Source organism: Haemaphysalis longicornis, unplaced genomic scaffold (assembly GCF_048455015.1).
Source record: "Haemaphysalis longicornis isolate Haplotype H1 unplaced genomic scaffold, Haemaphysalis longicornis Haplotype H1 scaffold_5, whole genome shotgun sequence".
In the NCBI taxonomy this organism is placed as follows: domain Eukaryota; kingdom Metazoa; phylum Arthropoda; class Arachnida; order Ixodida; family Ixodidae; genus Haemaphysalis; species Haemaphysalis longicornis.
The window spans coordinates 37,802,985-37,813,137 of NW_027526385.1; the positions used below are offsets into that span (position 1 = coordinate 37,802,985).

The following is a 10,153-nucleotide window of genomic DNA, read 5'->3' on the forward strand; positions in this document are numbered from 1 at the left end:
TTGATTGAATGGTTGTTTTTTGAAGGAGGTGATAAGACCCACAAGGGGATGGGAGAGAGTGGGAAAGGGGAAAGGTATGAAAACAAAAGTTATCAAAAACACATTTGTACTTGTTGTCACATCAGAAGGCCAGCTGGCACTTGTCACCGAATCACTTACCCATACAGGGCTGAGTCGATCACGAATAACAGCTTTACAGAGACCATTCTGGAGAGGGAGTTCTAAAATTGCCTCTAATAAACAGGGATCAGCGCGGATGCGAAGAATGTGGTACTGTACATCACACGGAATGGAGTGTAGTATAAAAGTTCCGATCGTCCTTGTGAAAAGGCTGAGCACATCCAGGTAACATGGTAACAAGTGGAGACATCTTATTCCCCACAAAAGGTGCATTTTGGAGTATACGCTGTACGGGGATGGGTTCATTTAAAAAGAATCTTGGGATTAAATGCACAGTTTGATTAGATCTTGTTTTCAATAACTTCTCATTTTTTTTAAACTCTAACACTTTAAAATTCATGGCAGTTTTATTATGATATCGTGCTGGTTGAACTCGCCTGCCCCGGAGTGTACTGTGGGACGAAGTGTTCTGTGAACTGTGAAGATAAAGTACCAGATGTTATTCAGCCTCCGTGAACTATGCTCTCATACGAAGGTAAACAAAATAAAATTAACCAATGGACCTCTATACTCTAGCTTCCAAAATCTTTGCAAGCACAGATTCGCGTCCCTGACAGACGATGTCACAAAAAGTGTGCGCCACCGTTCTGAATAAAACTTGCTTCCGCAACCCTGTATCACACAATAAAACTTCAAGTAACGCCATTTGCTGCACACAATTTGCAGTATTTGCTGATATATGAGCATACAAGAAAGAAATGTGCAGGAATTGGAAGAATTGTCAACTAACGGTCGCGCACACTTACGGCACTTGTCTTCAATGCTAGTTTTTTTGTCGGATTCATCTGTGAGTAGCCAAACACGTTGGGTTATCAGGTGCGGTGTACCTTAAGACTGCACAATGTTCATCCGCGTCCGTGCGCATAGCATTTACAATCGCAAAAAGTCACACAGGCACCGGTAGGATTCGAGCCTGTGTCCGGTGGACCAGGCACAGTGAGTGTCAGTCGTCTTTACCATTGTGCTACGACCGTGAGTTAGTACCCGAGCGTGAAACGGTTTACTCCCTCGCCTGTAACGGTGCGGAGTACCTTAGGAACTCCCGATGTCCGTCCGCGTCCATCCCTGCGTACACCACCATCAAGCGAAAAACAAGCAAAATTCGATTTGAGCCGTGAATTGCAGTTTCATTTAAGGAGTAATCACGGTGCAACTCACGGCTCAAATCGAATGACGGCCGGGGCGCAACTTGGATGTCGTTTCGAGTCCCCGTACTCCGCACGCCCGCCATCATCCACGGAGTGGAGATGCGGCCATTTATAGTTTGCTTTTGTTTCTTTTTGCCACTCATGCGTATTTTTAATGTTTCAAACGAATAAATGTCTTAACCTATATAACTATCTTATGTGTAGATATGGAGCGTACTATGCAGTTAAAGCTTTAACTCAATTTTTATTTCGTGTTCTAGTCGTTTGTCCGGCCTTTCTAATTCTTGCCTTGATTGTGTAAGGATGGTGTGAAAGATGGAGATTTTTTATGGCTTCTCGGTCTACCTGGTGAACTTTTATTTTTTGTATTGCGAAAATTTTTAATTTACTTTGGCTAAGTGCCTTCCTTTACGTAATTAAATTTCTAATTTACTTAGACAATCGCCTGCCTTTATGCAATTACAATGATTACACGTGTCAACTACGGCAATTATTTGTGGAAATTATGGACATGACACTTTAATACCAGTAATGATGGTGTGGATAAATAAATAATAAATAAATAAATAAATAATTAACTACAATAAATAAATAAATAAATAAATAAATAAATAAATAAATAAATAAATATTTCACCTAGCTCGTGATTTTTAGCAATTTTTAATCCTAGTTTTCCCAAGCTTTGGGAGGCTTTTAGTTTTTTTCGTCATGTGAGGGTGGTGTATCAAGTATATATTGTTGATTTGGTCAGTTGATTTTTGTAATCAGTTATTGTTTTCATTGTTGAATTCGAGGGTTCTTGTCATTTCATCAGCAATTATCCCATTTACAATAATATAACACTTAAATGTGTTAATATCGCCAATTGTAGATATTGTGCAAATGCACGACGTTACAGGGTTCGTACGTATTCACGATTATTTCTCGTTTCGCTTATTGATTGATTGATTGATTGATTGATTGATTGATTGATTGATTGATTGATTGATTGATTGATTGATTGATTGATTGATTGATTGTGGGTTTAACGCGCCGACGCAACGCAGGCGATGAGGCGCGCCGTAGTGGAGGGCTCTCGATTAATTTTGACTCCCTGGGGATCTTTAACGTGCGCCGAAATCTCGTACACACGGGCGTTTTTGCTTTTCGCTCGTTTTGCTTATCTGTACTTTGAATTTTTCTCTTGCATTTCTGATGCTGGTGTATATAGTTGATATCTTTCATTGCGTTAGTTCATTTTTATCATTTATTGAGTTTTTCTATTGTTCATTGTTTAGAAGTTTCGTTTGAGCAGCCATATTTCTTTGAGCTATTACAAAGGGTTAACCTGCTAGCTACGCCGATTATTCATTTTTGTGCATACGCAGCGCCCTATCTTGCAAAATAAGGGCAAGATACGGTGCTATATTTTTCTTTTTAACAGCGGAGATGTTTACTTCTTGAGCTTTGTTTGGTGGCGTTCACAAAAACAAATTATGAAAAGCGGCTGCAGCGCCTGTAAAGGGTACACCAGCAGAGATAGGGTATTCTAACAGCACATTCTGCTTTCGCGCCTGCTTGAGTGGGGGAGCACAAGGGGCATATGCGCATGCGCAATCCATATTCTACCTATTTTAAAATGATAGTCTTTTCTGGGCAACTGAAACGCAAGACATTTGTGCAGCTTGCAGTAGTGGTGCAAGACTGAGAAAGGGCGGAGCTGCGGGACGACCTAGATTCTTTCCCCTTGGATCGCTGTCTGTGTAGGTGACCGACAGGAAGGGCCTTGTAAAATCTGGCTAAACTTGGCCTCACCAATCAACATGACACCATATTAACAGCGAAAAAGATACGGACCAAACAAGAAGTACACAGGATGATCGCCAAATCTAGTTAGCAGACCGAGCAACTAGTCCTACTTTGAGCATTTACTCACTAGTCAACACTTAGCCTAGCTTAACAAGAACATCGCGAATCCTAATAAAGATTGAATGGTTTTAGTTTCTCAGTAAGCCTAGCGAAGCCTGCAAAACCTAGCAAAACTTAGCAAAAGAGGAAGAAGCTAGGTTGACCCCCGCTTAGCTGTTTCTCCATCTTTGCACCACTTGTGGATGTTGCGCCAATTTTTTGTTTGTTTTTACCTGCCGTATTATTTTTGGTATTCGTTTTTCGAGACTGCTGTATAAGAAATATATAGATTTTTTATTTTGGTAATTAATCTTTCCCATTTTTAGTTTGTCTGTTTTTGCATTTTTGGTTTTAGAAATCCCTTCAATGAAGTGATATCCATTCAATGCTATAATAACGCGTACATCTATCTTTGAGAATTAATCATTTTTATGAAAATGCGAGGTTTACAAGGGTTGCTCTTCTTTCACAATTGCTTTATTTGTGCTTTGGCTGGATTTTTTCAGTGCTCCTTGTTTTAGCTCGCGTTATATAAGGGGAGTGTATAAAATATGTATTTTGATTCCCTTGTCTAATTTTCAAAATTTCGCCTGTTTTTATATTTTTCAATAACTTTGTTGTGAAAACTTCCTTAGACCGATTACATATATTTTAGGTTTAAGACCATTAAGTTTGTTAACTTCGCCTGTTATGCATTTTTGTGCAAGGTCAGGGTGTCAGACGGTTGGGGCTGTGGCGGTAGTCGTCAGTGGATGGTTTCGCATTGAAACGTGACTCGAGACGAGCAAGTAGAGGGAGGGGTGTTCATGAACCGCTTTCAACTACACCCCAGCGATGGTATCTAAAACTATGTGAATCACTTGACAGCCCAAAGTCGCTAACCTCAACCATTTGCAATGGAATAGCCCCGCTTTGCAGGAGCAGCGAACCCAGAACCACTCTCTATGCTACATCACGTCAGGCCAAAAATTTAGAGCCCTTCCACCCCGTGAAGAGGGATGGCCAGCAAAGCTGCGGTGCCGAGCCTCCACGTGAGGTTTGACTGGGTCGTAGTCCAAGGGGTGCACGAAGCGAAACACGTTTGTTTGTAGTTTGCGATTGAGCATTGTTCCTGGTTAATAACTGAAAGTACAGTCCGGTCTGAGTACTGCTCCTCGCGCATGCTCAGCATGCCTCTTCCCGAGCCACGTGAAACGGCTATCAAGCGGCTCCGACGCATCGTCAGACTTGGGTACGGCGCAATTGAGGCGCACACCTGGGCACGCGCTGGCGCCAGGGCGTCTGCCGCGGCTATGACGCCACACAGTCCAACCCAATCCACTTTAATCCAATCCAATCTAATTCAATTCAAGCCAATCCAATCGAATCCAATCCAATGCCTCTCGCGCGTGCGCAGAACGGCCCTTCACGGCACGGGCTAAACTGCTCGACCTCGGGCAGTGTAGTTTACGTGGTAGAAATTTTTTAGCGCGGTTACGGTAATCACGGCGCATGCTCTATGAAGGCCCTAGAACCTTTTTAATTTTGTACGATTTTTTGCATGCCCCGGGGGTGTGGCCCGCAGTTTTACGATTCCGGGGATTTGAGCGATTTGAGTGGGCTCCGCAACGTGACGCTACGCTCGCTAGCGATTCTTGTCTACATCGCTCTGGCACCGGATACGATCTGCGGGATCCTAGCCATTTACAGATTTGCTGTAAAAACTGCGGAAATGAACTTATCCCGAAGGATCTATAGGACACATTAAAATGGACCTGGATTATTTTCTTTACTCGATTTGCTAACCTGGCATACAAAACAACATTTATTTCAGGCACTCTCACTCTTTTCTATGTCCCCTCCCCCATGTCTCTCCACTCCGGCGCTGATTATGGTCAAGATACGGATTATAAATAAGGGTAATAAATCCATACGGCAACATAGTCTTCCTTCTTGCTGTTTCCTTTTTCGTACATATAGGCGCAGCTAGAATAAACTATCCGCAAGATTTCAATATGGTAAAGTGTGCTTGGTCGTGTGCGCAATCAATCAATCAATCAATCAATCAATCAATCAATCAATCAATCAATCAATCAATCAATCAATCAATCAATCAATCAATCAATCAATCAATCAATCAATCAATCAATCAATCAATCAATCAATCAATCAATCGATCAATTATTCAATCAATCAATCGATCTAAATATCTATTTATCTATCTAACTATCAATTAATCAGTCAATCAATCAATCAATCAGTCAGTCAATCAATCAATCAATCAATCAATTATTGTCCAAAACTAAATGAAAATCTATCTAAATTCGCAGTCAAGACGATGGAGTGCTGATTAGATAAACGTACTTGTCACTCCAGTGACAAAAACAAAAGGTCAGTGTTTTAACGGATTACAAAATTAACTGTACATTCTGGAGACCAACCCACTCATTTCTCCACCGAGCAATATATCAATGAACCGATACTGCGTGTATTTAATTTGTGAGTGGGTTCATCATGTTTATTGATCCTTTTATCGCGTTCTTGCTTTAGGTCGCTCTGGTGAAAAGGAGCGCAAGTCGCTTTGGCGTGTGGCTGTGACACAACGTACGCACCCACCCCGTAAATAATAGCATAAGACGTCATTCGGGACGCAGGTGTACACAATCACCGATTACCATTCAGGTCGCTCACGCCAAGAAGCGGGCAGCTTCGTGGTATGCGAACGCACCGTTGACACACTCGCGACGTGACCGCTGTAGTAACACACCAACCCACGCGCGCATGCGCGAGCCTACTCAGCTTCTGCCAATACGTATGCGCAATCCCACCACCAAGCGTCTCCAACGTCTCCGAGGAACTAGCAGTCCGCCCGCGAAAGCGACAGTGATCAGGAGACCGGGATCACGCACACATCGAGAGGCCCACAAAAGAGGGGTAGCAGCACAGCCTACGATAGCGGGCAGCTTTCCGCTCAGATCACGGGAACTCTCTGTTCCTCAGGTATTCCTGGTCGGAGCAGTGGGGCTCATCTCTATGGGAAGGAGAGTGAGGAGGGGACCGTCGTGCAAGAATGAAGTGATGCGATGATAGGGCCCCGCTGCGATCCCGCCAACACTCTCCGAGGATGCTCGGCAACCCGCCGGAAGAAAGGAAAGAGCCAGGTTCGTCGCCCACCATTATCGAAAGCTGCAGGAAAAGGAGCTCTACCGATCGGCGTGAACGATACATGGATGGCGAAAAACTGACCTCAAACGCGTTGCCACGGCACGGATGTGCACCCATGGGTTTTTGGTTCCTCCTTTTCGCGTTCGTCGCGTCGCCGTGTCGGTTCCTTTGGCGGCAGGTATTTACTTTAGTAAGAGGACACGGGCGACGTCGGTGGGAGTTCTGAGGTTTCGCCATGAGGAAAAGCGTTGAGGAGGAGACGGCGGCGCCTCCAATACCGGACCACCACGCAGACCCGCCCGCCGTATAAAACCCGCGCGGGGAGTCTTTTAGGAAACGCAGACATTCTAAACGGTGGATAGGACCAAAAGGAACGGAACAGACGGGACGTAGACAAGAAGCATGCAACTCCTGGTAAGTTGGCGGGGTCTCGTAGCGGTGGCAAAGGTGCCAGCAACCACAGAAAGGGCCTAGGAAATGAGCAAGCAGGATGTCTATTGCCGGAAGGAGAAACCTGTCGCTAAGCTATGCGAGCAGTCGCAAATCATGGGGATGGACGTAATTGCATTTTTCTGATGGGCAGGCAGCCCGGTGTGTAGTAGTCTTTACGGGAAGGTTGTTACACGTATGTGATTCGGCTCTAAGTAACAGACTGGATGGTGATCACTGCTGTCTTTTTCTAAATGGTAAAGGTGATTTTGAGAGCTCGCTAATTTTTGAAACAGCAGAAGCGGTTTTTGATGTCGGCTTTTCAAACAGTTTTTCCCTAGCAACTGCTTAAACAACTTTCAATAGAACTGAACACATAGCTGTATTTCGGCCCGCGGAATTGGAAACGCGTTTAGCAAGCTTACGTTCCTTTCAAGGTGAGAAGTACGCCTTTCGCAAAGCAGTTACTTTATTTGAGTCTGTACAAATAAAAACACCCCATACAGGGTAAGCCATTCACCGTTGTTCTCTACAGATACATTTTTGACACTATTTTATTGTTTTCTTCCCTACAGAGATTGGCTCTCATTTTCGGCCTCGCGGCCTCATCGTGGGCGGGGTACTTGGGCGGCCAAGGTCTGGGTGTAACGTACTCTAATGGCGGCTATGGATACGGCAACGGATTGGCGCTTGGCTACGGAGCAGCAGGCTACGGAGGACATGGCGCTGCTCTTGGCTATGGACACCTCGGCTACGGAGGGTACGGCGGCCTCGGCCATGGAGGCGTTGCGCTCGGAGGACTCGGTTACGGAGGCTACGGAGGACTCGGGTACGGCACTGGCTACGGCTACGGCTTGGGAGGTCTAGGATACGGAGGATATGGAGGCTATGGCGGGTACGGTGCGGGAGTCGTGGCAGCCGCTCCTGTCGCGGTCGCCGTGGCTCAACCAGTGGCCGTCGCAAGACCTGTAGCCCTAGCGCAACCGGTCGTAGCCGTTCAAAGGCAAGTAGCCGTCGCCCAGCCTCTCGCCTACCAGCGTCCCGTGGCCGTCGCCCAGAAGGTCGTGCATCACCAACCAGCGGTGTCATACCGGCGTCAAGTCTCCGTCTCTCACCCTGTAGCCGCACACAAGGTCGCCCATCATCAGCCAGCTGTCGTAGCTGTTCAACGCCCTGTGGCCGTCGCGCAGCAAGTGGCATTGGCGCAACCAGTCGCTGTCGGATATGGGGGCTACGGAAACGGTCTTGGCTATGGAACCGGATACGGCTACGCAGGTGGTCTTGGTTACGGTCATGGTCTTGGCTACGCTGGCGGCCTCGGCTACGCCAATGGTCTCGGCTACGGTGCTGGTCTCGGCTATGGTCACGGTGTTGGAGTAGTTGGTGTTGGATACGGCCAAGGACTGAGCTATGGTCTTGGTTATGGTGGCTATGGACACGGCCTGAACGCCGGCTATGGCTTGGGCGGCTATGGATACGGGCATGGCGCCTACGACTACCTTCGCAAGAGGAGGAAGTGAGTGCTTGTGAGCTGAGCGCGCAGTGGGTATTCGGGGCAAAATCATGTGAAAACTCGTCATCTACATCGTGGTTCTTTGAGTATGTGTGTGGCATGTTACCTGCATCCGAGCTATTGTGTACAAAAAATAAAAACTCTTTCCTATATTCTCATTTACTCCAAGGTGTGCCTAAAGTATTTCATACTTGAGCATTTTCTTTTCATCCCCAGAGAAAGTGGCCCAAACGTTGGCGACTGCTAGTTCGCTTTAGACAACAAGTGTGCGATAAAATTTACTGCCCCTATACCTATCACAAAAAGGTATACAGAAAGAACTACAAATATTTTGGGCTGTACATTTGGCTGCGGGCTCAATGGGGGACTGAACGCGATAAAAAAGAGAGGACGTCTGGACCACAGCAGAGCAATCGTAAACACTCAAGTCAACTCAGGTTTTCGCAATAATTCGAAGGCATAAAATAGATTGATTGATTTGATTGTAGGGTTTAACGCGCCGACGCAACGCAGCGATGAGGCGCGCCGTAGTGGAGGGCACCGGATTAATTTTGACCACCTGGGGATCTTTAACGTGCGCCGAAATCTCGTACACACGGGCGTTTTTGCTTTTCGCCTCCATCAGAAAAGCGGCCGCCGCGGCCGGGAATCGAACCCGCGACCGAAGGCATAAAATATCCGACACTTTACTGTTAACCACGGCCACACTATAGGGACCTCAATTGCCTGGACGTTTCAACAGGAAGCCTGCTCGCCTAGATAGGATGAATGTCGTTGGCCTTAAATGTCCCGCAGGTTCTCAACTTAGCGTTTCGGAGTTCGCGCGTGTACTGTTGAACCTTCATTTTACGGAATCCTATTTTACGAACTTCCCGAATTACAAATTCAGGTACCGCTTCGGTTGCCCCAGGCTGAATGCTTTCTCGATGTCACAAAATTGACTACTTAAGAAAATATTGTCCGGGTGTCGGGCTTCGCTTGTTCGGTGCACACCGGCAAAAAATGATTGGTGTTCCATGTTCGTGGACTGGACGGTGTTTCTGTTCATCGTATACGTATGCTCTTCGGTAATATCGTTGATCTCTCAGTATAGTCCTAACAAAAGTACTTAAAGGAACATCGTTTACTTTGTCCGTGCTCTCTGGAGGGCTGCCATGCGACAAGGAAATAAAATGCTGTCGTAATTTGCGCAGTGAAGTAGCACCATAAACCACCATATGAGAAGCGCATGACTGCTCAGTCGGCATTTAAGTGCGTCTGCCTTAAAAGGAATGAAACACACTGAAAACGATGTTGGTTCTTTTGTACTAACCATTCAGACTTCTTTTTATTTAAGAAAGTTTGCGAAACATTTAAAATACGTACGTCAGATATGATGACTATTAAACTATCTTTTGTTACCGGGCGGCTGTTAGAAGGATGGGCAGTCTCGATCAGAAGTCGCGAGGCAGGCGAAAATCTTTCAGGCAGCCAATAATTCAAAGCACAAGCCTGAATACTGAAATAAAGCGAAATGTTTCATACCGCGAAGCTAGCGAAAGCGATATTCATTTTTATCATACGAAAATATTCCAATTTCTCTCGAGAGTTGAGCTTTCTTGTTAATTTTTAGACGGCTTACAGCTTTTCGCCTGGCCTACGGACTTTTTATCAAGACTATCATTGCCCTAAGGGCGGTCTATAACGGGCTAATTGCGCGAAGTACTGAGACAGCTCCTATCGGCCCGCCGAACCCAATTTCTATCTAATAAAAAAAATATTCATTGTCTGAGCTGTTCAAGTAGTTTTGCTATTACGCTATTGCCGCGCAGCATTGTGCGATGGCCGTTCATTCTAGCGGCCGCCCGTAAAT

The 10,153-nt window shown here is 45.7% G+C and overlaps 1 protein-coding gene across 1 annotated transcript; it reads left to right on the plus strand.

Moving 5' to 3' along the window:
* Positions 1 to 6,285: 6,285 nt before the first annotated feature.
* Positions 6,286 to 8,412, plus strand: LOC144138062 (uncharacterized). Its single transcript, XM_077670136.1, has 2 exons — positions 6,286 to 6,773; positions 7,364 to 8,412. Exons 1-2 carry the CDS (start codon positions 6,762 to 6,764, stop codon positions 8,306 to 8,308), a joined length of 957 nt encoding a protein of 318 aa, XP_077526262.1. The 5' UTR covers positions 6,286 to 6,761; the 3' UTR covers positions 8,309 to 8,412.
* Positions 8,413 to 10,153: the final 1,741 nt, after the last annotated feature.